The 17,401-nt window shown below is 46.0% G+C and overlaps 1 protein-coding gene and 1 long non-coding RNA gene across 2 annotated transcripts; one reads left to right on the top strand and one right to left on the bottom strand.

Moving 5' to 3' along the window:
- Positions 1-1,980: 1,980 nt before the first annotated feature.
- HILPDA (hypoxia inducible lipid droplet associated) lies at positions 1,981-4,172 on the bottom strand. Its single transcript, XM_007078055.3, is given in 3 exon segments — positions 1,981-2,650; positions 2,653-2,876; positions 3,986-4,172. Coding segments are annotated over 2 exon segments (192 nt in total). The 5' UTR covers positions 2,807-2,876; positions 3,986-4,172; the 3' UTR covers positions 1,981-2,612.
- A 924-nt stretch (positions 4,173-5,096) lies between these two features.
- LOC122234593 lies at positions 5,097-10,506 on the top strand. The gene is made up of 4 exons (XR_006212430.1): positions 5,097-5,420; positions 8,363-8,459; positions 8,563-8,668; positions 10,196-10,506. It is a non-coding gene; the product is annotated as an uncharacterized LOC122234593 (long non-coding RNA).
- Positions 10,507-17,401: the final 6,895 nt, after the last annotated feature.

Below are 17,401 nucleotides of genomic sequence, written 5' to 3'. Positions count from 1 at the left end.
TAAAAAAAGAAAAAGCCTTAGTATGTGTGACATTAACTTACTTGGAGGGCAGCAAAGAGATCTTATTGAAAGAAAGAGGACAACTCATGTTATACAGTAGAAGAGTATCTGGTAAAACTGTTGTCTACAGTAACTTAGAAGACACACATTATTTAATCTATCTAGTAAGAGAAAGTCAGAGAACAGAATTTTAGCAGCCTGAATTGGATACTGTTGGTCACCATCAACAAAGTACAGAATTAGCTCAGACAAGACCTGAACTGGCCAGTTTGCAAGCAGCACAAGGGACGTAGAGAGACTACAGAAATCAACCGGCTTGCAGGGTTCACAGAAGCAACTGTTTCTCATCCCTAACAGGTTAACAGATAAAGCTGAGAAATGTTTGGAATGACAGACGCCATTTTGAACTCATGTTTTTCAGGTAGAATAACCGATTGGCCATCTTACCCATCTAATTGCCTTGACCAGGTTTACCTATACCTGTCCCAGTTTTAGCTCTGATAAGTACTACACCCCAGAAAACCCCTCTGCCAAGCAAGTGGGGACAGCAGGTGACCCTACTCGTAGGAAAGACTGTAACAGCGGTATGACCATCATATCTGTTGTTAAAACCTAAAACCTCCAAGTAGATCCAACTGTCTTAGAGCAAAGACCTCAAAGGTTGTGGCACCCTATAAACCATTGCAGTTAAACTGCTTGGGGAAGAGACTTAAAATGCAACTCTCCCACTTAAAATTTGAAACATACCAAATGAGTCGGAGAGATGTGAGAATAAGAAAATATATCAAATTTAAGAAATATGTCTAGGAAAACTACTGGCACATGAAAGTGCCTGAAATCAGAGATAAAAAACCAACTATAGTTTTGATTGTACTATGCTGCTGAAACACAAGTTCACATAACCCCAGCCATCCACAAAGGATCAGGGAGCCCAATCGTGCTATGTGCCCAGAAGGTGGGAAGCTGGAAATACTTGGTAAATAGCACCAGTGACCACCACCGTGCAATAAATAGAAGTGATGTCCAGGGGCACCCAGGTGGCTCAGTCGGTTGAGTGTCCGGCTTCGGCTCAGGTCATGATCTCACGGTTCATGAGTTCGAGCCCCACAGTGGGCTCTGTGCTGACAGCTCAGAGCCCGGAGCCTGCTTCAGATTCTGTCTCCCTCTCTCTCTGCCCCATCCCCACTCATGCTCTGTCTCTCTCTGTCTTAAAAAGAAGTAAAACATTTAAAAAATAATTTGAAAAATAATAATAAAAAAAGAAGTGATGCCCAAACCACTAGAAGCTAGTGTTTCTGTTACAGTTTCAGCTAGTGGCACTTAGGCTTCAGAACAACCCAGGAAGCAAAAGTAGTTCAGCAGAGAAGACCATATTCCAGTCTTACCCTTGGGCAAAAGTAAATCAAACTCACCTTACATAAAATAACACAAACCAAGAGACTGTGAATGGATCTATATTACGAGGGACAGAGGAGTGAATGCACCTGAACATGGACGAGTGGTGGATACAAGTAGAAAAAAAATAGCCCTCCATTTCTGTCTAAAAGCCACGCTGCAGAGATCTGGGAGTAAACAGAAACAACTGTTGTGAGATGTGGGCATTTTGCCAAATGACTTGGAGAACAGAGTTGAGCCCTCCTTACTTCAGCAGTGCAGAAGGAAAAAACCAAGGCCTACTGGACTGACAGTCTCCTTCTCCCAGAGACAGAAGGCGAGGGTGCTAGAATAATCATTTTTCTTTAGAAATGGAGAGTCAAGAGAATACTGGAATATTCTTGGCCCAGGATCAGAAGACTTGTTGATATGAGGCAGACACAACTGCCCTGGCCTCCAAATCCAGGTGTATTTACCTGATGTTTTAAACAAAGTGTTTTAAGTACTTTTCTGCTTCTAAGTTTTTAAGATGTCAAACCCCAGATCTAGGAATTAAGACCCTTCCCTACCACTAATTTCAAGGGCAGAGGTCAACAGGACACAAAGTAGAAATATATACTCAACTTTTATTTCATTAGAAATCCATTTAAGCCACATGGTGGCCATAATGCCATGTCCTGAGCAGGCTTTGTCATCCCAGTGTCCCCTTCAGACTGATATTCACAAGTTCACTGTATGTTGGAGAAAGGGCATTTAACATGTGAAACAATGAGAATTGGACACTATTTCATCATTCCCCCTCCCATACACCAACCCATACATCACTCCCACACAGACAAGCTCTCACCGAAGAGAGGCTGAACATCAAACTGACTGACTATAAGACGCGCAAGTCCGAAGGAACTCTTGGCAGATGTTGAGGAAGCAGGGACGAAAACGACACCATCTCCCAACGGCTGAACATGAAGCACAAGGCCCTAGCTAAGAGATGTCAGAGAACTATTGTCAAGGACACCAGAGGGTACAGCAGACCCCGGGAAGAGTGACATCATTCCATCAGTCATGGGCAACCCGTTCACATGGGACAGGCTCTTTTTCCAGAACAGGAGCATCCAGACGGAGAGGCCCTTCAAGGGCCTGGTAACAGTTCTGATAATACTGATGTTCGGAGCCTGCCTGCGCAGTTCCTGCCCGGACCCTGCCTGGTGTTCCAAGGTTATAGCCGGTGGAGTGAGGTCTTATCGCACCCCTCTGGATGGATGGTCTGGAAGGCCCTAGGGGGCTCTGTGCTGGCTGGTTGACTTCTGGTGGTCCAGGAGCTCCCAGGTAACGGGCTCTCCAGTAAGCCTCCCAGGGACTCCATCAGTCTAACGAAAATGGAGAGCAGGGTCAACACCACACCTAAGAGATAGAGGTTCAACAGAGGCTTCATGGCTGAAAGGACCCCACACTCCTCTGTAGAGCAGTAAAGCTTTCTTCCACTTCTGGAAGGCCTCTGGATGCTGAGGAAAGAGAGGTGTGGTTAACCTATAGCCTTCTGGGATATGCATGCATCTGGCCCTGACTTCTGTCTTCCTAGGGAGCTAAGACAGGGAGATAGGGACCAGCGCATGTTCTTCCGCAACAGAATCTCCCAGCATATTTACACTATAAACTCCATGGCCCCAGAGCTAGACTTACTTCTTGGGCTAACTCAAAAGCACTCCTCAAAACTTTTACATCTTCTAGGGCACCTGGGTGGCTCAGGGGTAAGCTTCTCCCCCCCCACCCTTGATTTAGGTTCAGGTCATGATCCCACGGTTTGTGGGTTCCAGCCCAACATCGGGCTCCGACAGCACAGACCCTGCTTGGGATTCTCTCCCTGTCTCTCTGCCCCTCCCCCACATGTATGGGTGCCCTCTCTCTTTAAAGTTTAAATAAACTTTAAAAAAAAAAACAAACAACTTTCACTTCTTCTAAAGCAAAACCTTTTTACTCCTCCCGCCTGGTGCAATGCACAATCCCTGTGCCACAGCTCAGGGCACAGAGGGACCAAAAATCTTCCAGAACCGAGTCTGTTTCTGAGGGAGGAGTTGTAAGAACATGCCCTTGAGAAAGCAACCTGTCTAGAGGTCTCCCTCACATCTCAGTCAGGTTCCTGTTAATCATAAATTTTTTGATAAGTAAAAATAATTCTAAGACAGTCAAATCTATCTAGTTCACTTAACTACGCCCTGAATAGTATAGTGTGTTAGGCGCTCTGCAAGGTACTACGGCCACACGGGGTCCGGCAGACATGAACCCTGTCCTCATCGGGCGGACAATCTAAGCAAGAAGACAGGCAGTTACCACCCACCCACCGCGCCAAGTGCTGTGACAAGAAGGGTTCTTCGGGAGGGCAGGACTGGGACACCTAATCCAGCACTAGCGAGCATGGGGAGGGCGTCATGTAACACAGGGTCATCCCAGAAAACACAGCTGGAGCGGCTGACTCCCGGACCCGAGTGGAGGAGGAGCAAGGAGCACCCGCTCCAGGCAGCGCGGCCCCAGGCCAGGAACCCGAGGCGGCCCGAGGGGCACGCAGCCCGGGGAATAGGGGCGGGAAGGCGGGGAAGCCCACAGGGTCGCTCACCTCCAGGAGGAAGGGCCAGGAGCCGTCCACTCGCGGTAACAGCGGGTCGTGCAGGAGTCGAGAAAGTCAGCCCCGGGACAGAGCTGAATCGCAACCAAGAAGATTCTCGGAGCACAAAAGCGCAGCCCTCCGCAGGCAACGCCGGGAGGCCGCCCACACCGCCCGCTTATAGCCAAGTCCCAGCCCCGGAGCCCGCGCATGCGCACTGGGGCCGCACGCACTCGCCCGGACGCACGTCCGCGGCCCCGCCCCCAAGCGGGGCGGTCCGAGGTCGGGGTCTCGGAGCAGGGCTCTCAGTCCGACCTGTTTTGGAAAGAACGCAACTTGGGGTTCTGAGTCACTGAGATCGGCAGTAAGGCCAGCGTGTGTGTTAACTCGGACTGCTTTTTCTTGCTGCAGGAAACTTTGGAAGGAATCGGCACATTTACCCCCCTACTAAGTGGATTGGAAGACACACCTGAGGTGCCCCAATCCAAGGGACCCTCAGGTCCGATGAAGACCGGTCTGCGGAGGAGGGCTTCTTCACCAGACATTCCAACAAAGCACAGATTGTCAGAAGGCATCAGACCCCCACCCCCTGCCCCCAGTGTTTAAATTCCAGGGACTGAAGAGCTGACTTTCACTTTCTAGAAGTGTCAGCATTCCGGGCACCACCCCCGCTCTCCAGTCCAAGGCCTGAGGTTTAATTTACCACTGATATCATTGGAATGGTGAGGCGTTTTCGCATCGTATTAAGTTCTGCTTTCTACGAAAGTTTGTCATGTGTCAGAAAATGTGAAACACTCAGCTGGCCCTGGTGCCTGTTCTGACGTCACAAAGACGTCACTTTGTACTCACTGGGCCTCAGTTTTCTCACCTAAAATGTGGACACAAGATGATTTTATTTTATTATTTTTTTAACGTTTACTTATTATTGAGAGAGCATGAACATGGGAGGGGCAGAGAGAGGGGGAGCCACAATCCGAAGCAGGCTCCAGGCTCCGAGCTGTCAGCACAGAGCCCGAAGCGGGGCTTGAACCCAGGAACTGTGAGATCATGAACTGTGAGATCATGAACTGTGAGATCATGACCTGACCCCAAGTAGGACGCTTAACCGACTGAGCCACCGGGCGCCCCTACAAGATGATTTTTAAAGACACTTTCAGATTGAACCAAAGAGCTAGGAGGTGACAGTTCAGTCTCATACTCAGATTTGGGGGCTGGGAAGCTTTGCTAATCCCACCCCCACCCCGCCACCCCCGCAAAACCAGAGAAATGTAACCGTTCTACTGTGAGAGCACCCAAAGGCGGGTCTCGGAAAATAGAGAGTCCTGGGAAGACACCAGGAGTCAGCGGGCCCCTGGGAAGGAACCTTCAGGCAAGAAGGCTGCCAGGGGTTTCCTTGCTTTCCTCCTGGGGAGGAGGAGGAGGGCAGTGGGCCAAAGCGCCGGGGCAGGTGAGTCCAGGCTGGTCCACGGAGCTGTAGGACTGGTGGTTCCACGTGCCAGGATCATGTGCCGAGGCTGGATGGGGGAGAACCCGGGAGCTCTGCCGTGCTCTGCCTTTTAGTGAAAAAGCAGGAAGGGAGGAGCCAAATCCCAGCTGCGACCTTTCCCCTACTTTCTGGGTTCACAGTCTTCTTTTTCCAGGAGGAGTGGGTGGAGAAAGGAGAAAGTGGGGGATGAAGACGTGCTGGCAGGCAGGCAGGCAGGCACTTAGAAACTAAATTTTCTGTTTAGCCGGCAAGAATTTTTGGTTTTTCCTTAGAGTTTTGTCTGCTTTTGTGCTGGACCCAGTGACTCTTGCTCTGTTGTTAGGAGACGCTAGAGCGCCAAAATCACACTGCCAGATGTCCCAAAAGCCATCACTTGCTAGTTGGGGGCTTTGGGCAAATCCTTTAATCTTGTTGTGCTTCAGTTTCCTCACATGTTATGTGGAATGATAATAGCCCTTACCTGGAAAGTCAATGAATTCATCCTTGTATAGCACAAAGAACGGTGCCCGGCACATAGAAAGCATTCCATGGCGGGCACCTGGGTGGCTCAGTCCCTTAAGTGCTGGACTCTTGGTTTCAGCTCAGCTCATGACCTCGGAGTTTGTGAGTTGGAGCCCCACCTGGGGGGTTCCATGCTGACAGTGTAGAACCTGCTTGGGATTCTATGTCTCCCTCGCTCTCGCTGCCCCTCCCCTGCTCACACTCTCTCTCTTTCTCTCAAAATAAATAAATAAATAAACTTAAAAAAAAAATTAGAAAACATTCCATGAGTGTTAACATCATCTGTATCATTGACCACAAAAGTCCCAAAGAGGGACTTTGTTCATAGTAGCCTACGTTTGGTGCTCGAACCCCGAAGTTCCACAATAACCCTTTGGGGTCTGCATATTGTGAGCCTTAAATTTTTATTTTCACACAGCTGGAAGGAAGAGATGGGCACCTCTCGAACAATTCCCTCTCCCCCATATTCACTGTCATTGCTTGAATGTCATGCCAGCTGAAGATAACCAGGGTTTGAGTGAATGTAGGTAGCCCTTTGCTTCCCAACTATCAGCTACAAATATTATTGGCTGTCATCTTTGGGTAGGTACTGGGATGTCTAAGTCAGGATTCTTGTCCTGTTTCCAACACTGGCCAAATTAATCAATCTATTTGAGCCTTGGTTTCCTAATCTGTAAATTAGGGAAAATCATAAATAAATAGGAGATGCTCAGTAAGTAGTGACTATTGTTTTATTAAGCCATTTAGAAGCAGGTTCTTTTTTCTTTTTAAAGAAACATGTTTATTTTAAGTGTTTATTTATTTTGAGAGAGGGGTAGGGACAGAGAGAGAGAGAGAGAGAGAGAGAGAGAATGAGCAGGGGAGGGGCAGAGAGAGAGGGAGAGAGAATCTCAAGCAGTCTCCATGCTCAGCATGAGCCGGACTTGAGGCTGGATTCCATGAACAGTGGGATCATGACCTGAGCCCAAATCAGGCATCAGATGCTTAACCGAGGGAGCCACCCAGGGATCCTGCAGCAAATTCTTTTTTTAAAAGTTATCTCTGTGCCCAACATGGGGCTTAAATTTACAACCCTGAGGTCAAGAGTCATTTGCTCCACTGACTGAGCCAGCCCCTAGAGGCAAATTCTTATCCTAAGCAAGCTGTCATCTAGTTGGATAGATAAGACCTAAAATATCTAACTACCAGCCCCAGGTACTGTAGGAGTATTGGTTAGAAATTAGTCACACTGGAGCGTGAATCCTGCTCCACAATTTGTTAGTTGTTGCCCTCGGGCTCTGCTGGCCTCAGTTTCTTCATTTATATAATGGAAGCAATAATAGTTCTAACCTAATAAGACTGTTACGAAGATTAAACTAAAGAATGGGTGTAAAATACTTAGCATAGACTAAGGGCAAAATAAATGGTGGTTATTAATCTAATTAGCTCCCAAAGCACACTATCATGAATGTACTGCGGTTCTTGGGAGCCCAGAAATAGAGGAAGAGAGAGAACTGGGTGGTAGGCAAATATGAAGTAAGAGCATAACTAGGGTGGAGATGCCTTGCTTGGGGATCTGGAATTGTAACATTCACCATGAGTAAATGGAAGCCTGGAAACGAAGTAAGCATTTTTTATTGGAGAAATACAGGAAAAGATGACTATCTTACCCAGCATCTTTGGCCCCACTGTTCCACCAAAGGAGGGTAGATAGGGTCCCAAGAGAGTTTGTCTTCTCTTTGCGTTCTACCTCCTCATTGGGGACTGCTTATCAGGAAAAGCTCCTTATGTGGAGGTTCCTCGGAAAATTAAAAACAGAGCTGCCCTATGACCCAGCAATAGCACTGCTAGGAATTTACCCAAAGGATACATGAGTGCTGATGCATAGGGCACATGTACCCCAATGTTTATAGCAGCACTCTCAACAATAGCCAAATTATGGAAAGAGCCTAAATGTCCATCAACTGGTGAATGGATAAAGAAGATGTGGTTTATATATACAATGGAATAATACTACTTGGCAATGAGAAAGAATGAAATCTTGCCATTTGCAGCAACATGGATGGAACTGGAGGGTATTACGCTAAGTGAAATTAGTCAGAGAACGATACCATATGTTTTCACTTATATGTGGATCTTGAGAAACCTAACAGAAGACCATGGGGGAGGGGAAGGGGGAAAAAGTTACAGAGAGGGAGGGAGGCAAAGCATAAGAGGCTCTTAAATACAGAGAACAAACTGAGGGTTGATGGGGAGTGGGGGAGAGGGGAAAGTGGGTCATGGGCATTGAGGGGGCACTTGTTGGGGTGAGCACTGGGTGTTGTATGGAAGCCAATTTGACAATAAATTATATTTAAAAAAAAAAGAAAAGAAAAGCTCCTTATGAACCCTATCTTTATCTCACACCCCTTATGGAGTCATAGTCAGCCCACGTGGGAGTACTGTGTGACGAATACACTACCTTCGCAAATTTAATCTTATGATCCTGGGTCCGGTTAAAGAACATGTCTTGCATTGCTGGTGAGTACAAATGGGTACCCTGTATGGAAATCAATTCGGTAATGGCTGTAAAAACGAAAGAATGTGTACGCCCCTTAACCTAGAACTTCACTTGTCATTGCAGGCAAACTCCTGCATGTGGAGAATGGCGTATTCAGAGGCAATCGTTGCAGCACTGTTTACCATACAGAAGATTGGGAAGAAGCACAGCAGCCTATCAGGAGAAACTGGTTAAGTAAATGACCGGGATTGCACTTTCATACAGGGGGTCACCGTAAAGTCAGCAAAAAGAATAAGCAGTTTTGTACATACGGACGTGATCTCCACAATACATTAAGTGGAAGAAGCCAAGTATATAGTGTGTGTGTAGTATGCTACAGTTTATGTTAAAACAGACCCGCAAGACAGGATGTACAAAATGAGATACCACCTCCTACCTACTAGGATGGCCATATATATATATATATATATATATATATATATATATATAACGTTTATTTAGTTTTGAGAGAGAGCACACAAGGGAGGGGCAGAGGGAGAGGGAGACAGAGGATCCAAAGCAGGGTCCGTGCTGACAGCAGAGAGCCCGATGTGGGGCTTGAACTCACAAACCGTGAGATCATGACCTGAGCCGAAGTTGGGCGCTTAACCAACTGAGCCAGCCAGGTGCCCCTATATATCCATTTTTAAAAAATTATTATTATTTTTTTAACGTTTATTTACTTTTGAGACAGAGAGAGACAGAGCATGAACGGGGGAGGGTCAGAGAGAGGGAGACACAGAATCGGAAACAGGCTCCAGGCTCTGAGCTGTCAGCACAGAGCCCGACGCGGGGCTCGAACTCACGAGCCGTGAGATCATGACCTGAGCCGAAGTCGGACGCTTAACTGACTGAGCCAGCCAGGCGCCCCCCTATATATCCATTTTTAAAGAAAATAAAATAAGCATGGGTGAGGATATGGAACCCTTACGCATTGCTGTTGGGAATGTAAAGTGGTCAGCTGTTGTGGAAAACAGTTTGGCAGTTCCTGAAAAAGTTAAACATAGAGTTACCATTAACTTATACGCAAATGTTCATAGCAGCATTACACCTAATAGTCAAATAGGTGGAAACAACCCAACTGTACATCAGCTGATGAACAGGTCAGCAAAATGTGATACAATAGAATACTATTTAGCCGTAAAAAAAGGAAGTTCTAATACATGCTTACACTATGGGTGAGCCTTGAAAACATTATGCTGAGTGAAAGAAGCCGGACACAAAAGGACACGTATGATTCCATTGACATGAAATGTCCAGAATGGGGAAATCTCTAAAGACAGAAAGTAGGTTAGTGGTTGCCAGGGGCTGGAGGGAGAAGGGGATAAAGAATGACAGCTAATGGGTACAGGGTTTCTTCTTGGGATGATGAAACTGTTCTAAAATTAGACAGTGGAGCTGGTTGCACAACTCTGTAAATACACTCTACACCACTGAATTTCACACTTTAACGGGGTGAATTTGGGCATGTGAATTGGATCTTAATACAGCTGTTACTCTTTAAAAAGGAAGGCAAATTGAAGACATCTTCAAATGACAAACAAAAACCAGAATGAACCACCCTAGACCCTTATTAAGGAAACTTGCAAGCATGTACCTGAAAAGAAAACTGAACCTAGGGGAAAAAATTGTGAGATTCAAGAAGAAAGAGTGAGTAAACACTGGGAAAATGAAATAAAACCGAACAAATTATGACTACTCAAAACTACCTTTCCAGACCAGAAGAAGGTAGGACACACGGCCACAGAGTGCAGCATGTGAGATCGGAGAGGTCCTTGCCCAGGACAGACGGCAGCAGAACCACGGACGAAACCGCGAAGAAACCCGTCAGGGTTAGTGGATACAGCTGCCATCTGTGTGAACCCGCTGGCTGGACCATCACAACGGGAACAGCCAAGATACGAAGGCTGGGGAAGTGCATGGAAAGTGTTTCTACTGCTTTGCAACTTTTAAGTCCAAAGTCAATTCAAAACAAAACAAAACAAAAAAAAACTTTTAAAGGTTAAGAAAAACAAGCACAAAACTGTTTTCGATAATACCACTTTTTTTTAAATGGTAAACATTTAAGCTGGGAACGTTCTGCTTATTTTTTTCTTCATAGTACTCAATACCATCAAACGTGTTTTATATTTATGTACGGATCAACTATCTGTCCTCACTAGCAGGTAGCTCCCTGAGGACAAGGATTTGGGCTGTTTTGTCAATTACTATGCTAAACCCAGAGCGCTGCCTGGCATGTCGTAGGTGCTCCGCAAATATTTGTTGAGTGAATAAGGAACAGCTGCTCACTGATTGGTTTCATTTATTTGTATCTGTTGTGCAACATTTTAATAATGAGCATTACCGGGTGATACAGCTACGAGATATCCCCCCCCAGACTATTCTCGGGTGCACATGAGTTACTTTTACAATTGGAGAAAAAACACATTTTGTAAAATTAATTGCTTGTGCAACATTGTGACAACAGCAGATATGCAACGACAGCCAAGGGAGTTTGGATGGGGAAATTGGGTCAAGAGCAGTGGCAGCTGTGGAGGTGGGGTGTTTGGGCGGGCTGGGGCAGTGCAGGGCACCAGAGGAAGGTGGAGCCATGGAAGGTAGAGCCAGTCCCCAAAGATGGGCCAAGAGCACCCAAGGCAAACAGAGGCTTCTTCGCCCCCTACCTGGGCCAGGGGCCTCAATTCTGAGTGTGGTTCTGATGCTGACTACTCACTGACCTGGGACAAGTTACTCTCCCTGTGAAATGCAGGGAGGAGGCAAATGAACTGTCTTCTAAGCGTTTCTGCCTCAGGGGTGTGTGGTTCCAGAAGCTGCGGCATGGGTGGGAGTGGGTCTGGAAGACACTGGAGACCTCTGTCCACAAGCCCCATTTGGGAATTGCTCGATGAACAATGCAGAGTAGAAAAGAATAGTTTTCAAAACTATATGGACCATATACTTTAACTATACATATATACACACACATAAATATGTACATATTATATATGTATATATACACATATATATGTATATACATACATATATACACATATATATGTACACATATTATATATGTATATATATTATACATGCACATTATATATGTATATATATTATACATGTATACATATATATTATATATGTATATATACACATATATATGTATATACATATATACACATATATATGTATATATATATGGGAGAGACTGACAGGGTGCATTCTGAAATATTAACATTGACATTATTTTTCATTAGGCGGGCCCTTTAATTCATTAATCACAATAAGCTCAGTGCCAGGGACCTATAGACTTTTCAAGGACTCTTAAAAATATTTGAGATATGGAAAAGAGAAGAAGTTGCTTCAAGATTTTTTATTTTATTTATTTATTTTTAATATATATATTTTACGTTTATTTTTTATTATTGAGAGAGCAAGACAGAGCATGAGCATGGGAGGGGCAGAAAGAGGAGAAGACACAGAATGTGAACGAGGCTACAGGCTCTGAGCTGTCAGCACAGAGCCTGACGTGGGGCTCGAACCCACCAACTGGGAGATCATGACCTGAGCCGAAGTCGGATGCCCAACCGACTGAGCCACCCAGGCGCCCCTTCAAGATTTTTTAAAAGGCAAAATTAAAATGAATAAACACTTAATCAAAGGTTCTCCAAATATGACATCATGTCAACTGGACAATTTCAGTTCAACCTGATAACTTTAAATGTGGGATATGGGTGTATTTTAATGTGCTGGAGGCATCCAGCTTACGTAGGCATGTGTAGGAATCGTGCAAGTTTCTTAAAATGAGTAAGTGGTAGATTATGAATTAGTTTTATAGTTTCCTGTAGTTTCCAATTTTCTATTCTAAGCATATATGGTAAGAAGAAAAAGAGGGATGCCTGGGTGGCTCAGTCGGATAAGCCTCTGACTCTTAATTTTGACCCAGGTCGTGATCTCACGGTTCATGAGTTCGAGCCCCACATGGGGCTTGGTGCTGACAGTGAGGAGCCTGCATGGAATTCTCTCTCTCCCTATCTCTCTGCCTTTCCCCCCGCTTAAAATAAATACATATTTTTTTGAAGTTAAAAAAAATAAAAAGAAGAAAACTTCGATGAACTTTGGGAAAGCACGTGCGTGAAAAAGCCGAGGAAAATATAGGGTGAAGAAGCACTATTTCCTCATCTCCACAAAGGCCGAGGACTACCTAGTCCTTTGATTTCTGTAGGTAATAATAATCAGAAGGGAAACTCGCTCAAAACATGTATTTTAAACAGCTTTCTGTTTCTGGGCTGTCAACTAAGTTATGTCCACCCAACAATTAGAGTAAATCTGTGTGTTGATATTTTGCTCCCTCTTTCCTTCATGGAATCATAACGTTATTAAATGTTAAGACCTAGAGGAAGTCTTCCTTCCTCCTGGTCCTTGTCTTGGCGACCACAGTGGGCGGAGAGGAGGGAGCCCGGGTCAGCTGTGACCGAGCCAGGCACGGGGCAGAGTGGGCTTTGTGCTGCTTGGCCAGTGGCTGCAGGAGTTTCAGAAGGAGGCAGGTGTTTTGCTGTTGCACTAGGGGGACGGACATCGGGGTGGGGGGCTCGGGAGGCATGGGGTCGTCCCGATGTCTGTGCTGTTTTCATTCATAATTACAACACCTACCTCCGTCTCTTCTGCGTGTGGCTACACACACACATGCCCTGTGTTTACACATATGTGCCCACATGGGCACATTCTCTCTTCTTGTCAGGCTGGCACCTTTTCCCCAGACACAGATGCCCAGACATTTCTGCTGCCAGCTGACTGACTGCGTGGCTCTGTTCCAAGTTGGCTAGTGGAGGGCAGGGGGGCCGCCCTGCTGCCTCTTATCCCAGCCAAGAAGGGCAGAAGCTGCTGCCGGCAAAGACTGTCCAGCCAGAATTCTCCCCCTCCCTTCCCTTCAATGGTGATAGTGATGGTCCGGGCCCGCCTGAGCCCTACCCAGCCCCAACACCAACCTCCCAATCCACCCCACCCCCCCCCATGCTTCCCCCAACACCCCGATGGATCCTGAAAGGCAGCTAAATTCACTCAGTATGCCAGGCTCCCAGCTCTCTCACTTGGCCTTGGGAACCTCTCCAGTCCCTCACCTCTGGTTCTTTTGCATACTCAAGTATCACTTCCTGATATCATAGCATTCAATGTTTTGTCTTTCAATCGATAAAGGTGTTCTGTCTAGAAAACCTCCTGTTCCCCTAGAACAAATGTTTTACTTATTTATTTATTTCTACTGTTAGGTTGTCATCACTTTGAGAGGAAGGATTACTTTAAAAATTAAAAATATAGCGTCTTTTTTTTTAACGTTTATTTATTTTTGACAGAGAGAGAGACAGAGCATGAGCAGGGGAGGGGCAGAGAGAGAGGGAGACACAGAATCGAAAGCAGGCTCCAGGCTCTGAGCTGCCAGCACAGAGCCCGATGCGGGGCTCGAACTCACAGACCGCGAGATCATGACCTGAGCCGAAGTCGGACGCTCAACCGACTGAGCCACCCAGGTGCCCCAAAAATATAGCGTCTTTTTAATCTGTGCCTTGTACAGACTAGATACTCAGTGGTGATCTGGTGATCAATCTCTTATCACACACATGCAGTAAATATCAGTGAGCCCCCTGAGGTCACTAAACCCTTTAGCTAGACTGAACTTGTACCCTCCCTGCCCATGTCACCCACATCACCAAACTCAGGCTTGGCCACTGCCCAGCCTGAAGCAATGGGGCACATCCCTTCCTCGGTGCAGCCTCAGGGTCCTCTGTTAAAACACAGGGACCGAGCTACATAATGCTCTAAAGCTCCTTCTAGTGGATTAGATTCTATAACTCAGTGCTTTTATGGCATCCTGGCAGCTTCTTGTCCTCCGGCTTCTGGAATAAACTCATAGTTGTCCCCTGCCTCTTCTGTCTCTGCAGGAGAGGGAGGAATCAAGGGAAAAGAAAAAGTGGTAGATGTGGAAAATCTCCTTCCACAGTGAAGAAAACCACCAGCTTAGGGACTCATGCAAAATGAGAGCCACCCAGAAGAAGGAGCAGGTATATAATGGGACATGTAGAGCCCAGGGGGCTCTGAGTGTGTACATCGGGGCAGGTGTGTGCACACTTTGGAACCTTGACACTGTGAGTGGCTCTCAGCCTGTTGATGTTCTCATTGTCGATGTGATTCCTACTGCCCCAGAGTGCCTGGGCAGGTGACTTTCAAAGCCTCCTGGTACAGGTCACTTGGTCAACGGGCATGTGACTGTTGCTGTTTTTGTGTACCTGAAACTGTGTGCTGGGCTCAGTCACTGCAGGAAGTTCAAGCTCTCCGGTTGGATTAGTGAGTCACCCAGTAAATAGTGGACACGGGCTGCCTACAGCTCCCTTACTTCTTCCAAGCCAGGAAAGGAGGGGAATCCTTCCCCTCCATGCTCCCAGAGGCCAGCACACCTGAACAGCCCCTTCCCACAGAGGGGATGCATTGTGAAACTCTCTCCTGAGGATGAGACATCATTCATGAGGCCCCTAGTGGGAAGGGCATAAAGTCAAAGTTATTCCACAGTCTGGAGGCCAGACAATGGCCTGGAAACAAGCTCAGTAACCAATCTTGCATTACTAACTTCCCAAGTCTCATTACCTGGTTGACCAAGGAAAGGACATTTTCCCATGCCGGACAAAAATGAGAAGCTGCTGCTCTCAGCAGAGCCCAGATTTCAACAAACCCTATTCCCAAGCCTGGGCTCCCCTGACCTGCCAGGGCAAGACAGAGCTGGCTCAAGCTCCAGGGAGGATGTTACCCTTCTCCCCCGGGGGTGATGTCCACTGCCAGAGCTGGATTGCCTCCCCAAAGGATGGGTTCACCCTCTAAGTCCTTCCCAGGAAAGTCACATTCCTGCTCCCAAAGCAGGAAGCTCATCAGTGTATCCCTCTGCTTTTTCTGGCTGCTATCCCCAACCTCAGATCATCAGATCTGAGATCAACATCAGATCATCCTGTCAGAACGCAGAGTAATTCCCCTCCTGCCCTTTTGCTCATCTGAAAAAGGTCCAACCCAGATCTGCTGCTAGCCTCCTTGCATTTTCTGATTGAGTCCCCCTTCTTACATACCCAAGGTCCACTTATCCTCATGTGGTCCCCTATATTCTCGTACAAAATTAATATGCTAAGTTCCAGGAGAGGCGTTTATCTGGCATTGCCATTTTTGTATTAAAAATTTCTTGTTTTTCTTATCAACTTTCCAAGTTCTGGACATATTAAGAAGCTGAGCCCTTTCCTGTTGCATTTATGAAAAAATATTTCCCTACTTGCTTTTAATTTTGTTTATGATTGTCTTCCTCTCTTTTGCACTCATTTATTCAACAATGATTTACTAAGCGTCACTATGAATAAGCACTGGGCAGGGTGTTTTAGAGCCTACACTACTTGCCTTTAGGTCACTTCCTCCCTCTTATCCTCTGATTATTCAACGTACGGGTCTGGAAGCTTAATAGTATATTCATACTTTTGGTTGATAAGGCTCTGGGCCTTATCACTTAAATTTATATATAACTCACTTACATGAGTAATAAAAAAGTAAACTTTAACTTAAAATGCACAATATATGGTTAATATAATAATTCACTATTAAGAGGGTCTTAAGCAGGCTCCATGCTAAGTGTGGAGCCCAATGCAGTGTTCGATCCCATGACGCTGGGATCATGACCTGAGCCAAAAATCAAGAGTCCAAAACTCAACTGACTGAGGTGCCCGGAGAAAGTCACTTTAAATCAAGGAAAATCTCAGACTAGAAGTCCTCTGAGGGCAAAAAATTAACTTATTTCTTGTTCTACCAAATAGCATGATACATGTTTGGAAAATGACTGGTATCCTTCTAACGAAGTGGAAAATTTGGACACAGACAGAGGGAAGATGGCCGTGTGAAGACAGGGGCAGATTGAAGATATGCTGCCACAAGTCAAGGAGTGCTTGGGTTACCAGAAGCTGGAAGCAGCAAGGAAGGATTCTACCCCAGAACCTTCAGAGGGAGCATGGCCCTGCCACCCCACCTTTGGACTTCTGGTCTCAAGAGCTGTGAGAGAATACACACTGTTGTTTTAGTGCGCTTTGTTATGGCTGCCCTAGGGAAATCATACAGATTTCTAACACAAACTGACATCATTTACACATCTGCAGGAATGTCAGATTAACTCATTTTAGGACACCAGTGGGGGTGGGGAAAGGAGCAAGGCAGTGGGGGGGGGGGAGATGGATTGTGCTGTGGGACACTAGGCATCTAGGGGATGGGCATATCTGGGGCCAGATCAGGAGTCAGCTGGGAGCAGAGGTCCAAGGGAAGGCAAAGGCCTTAGAAGGAGAGCGGTCCCATCAGTCTTCACCAAGGAGTAACTCTGGGGACAGGTCACACTTCTGGATTTTCCAGAGGCAAAGTTCCCATTCTTCTGACACTAAGGACTCTTTAGCCTCATCCATTAATCCACATTTCGATTCTGTCTCCCCCAACGATTTGCCAATCAGAGATCCTGATTAACAAGTGAGAACTAATAATGATTTATTCATTCACTTCAACATTTACTATATGCCAGGTTTGTGCTTTTTGGCGGTGAAACAGCCTGAAGGAAGTGCATTCTCTTTTCTTCCTCAGCTAAAATAATTCTAGTCAAAATTAAATCACTTGACATTTCAGTTAGCCTGAGAACCCTATCGTGGGTTATATCAGGATTTTTGCAATATTGGAAATAATCCTGGGACGCTCTTTAGCGTGGATAAGGCTGATTTCCTAATTCTGAAGGGTGTATAGAGAGTAGAGTCTTTTGTTTTCCAACTCTATAAACCCTACACAAAGATCACAGAGCCTACAATACAAATACAATGAAAGCAAGATTGAATGCCACTCCCACAGACCTTCAGCTGCAGAGGCAATAACAAAACAAAATAAAACAATAAAA

This window comes from Panthera tigris, chromosome A2 (assembly GCF_018350195.1).
Source record: "Panthera tigris isolate Pti1 chromosome A2, P.tigris_Pti1_mat1.1, whole genome shotgun sequence".
NCBI classification, from domain to species: domain Eukaryota; kingdom Metazoa; phylum Chordata; class Mammalia; order Carnivora; family Felidae; genus Panthera; species Panthera tigris.
This window is presented reverse-complemented; position numbering and strand designations above follow the sequence as displayed.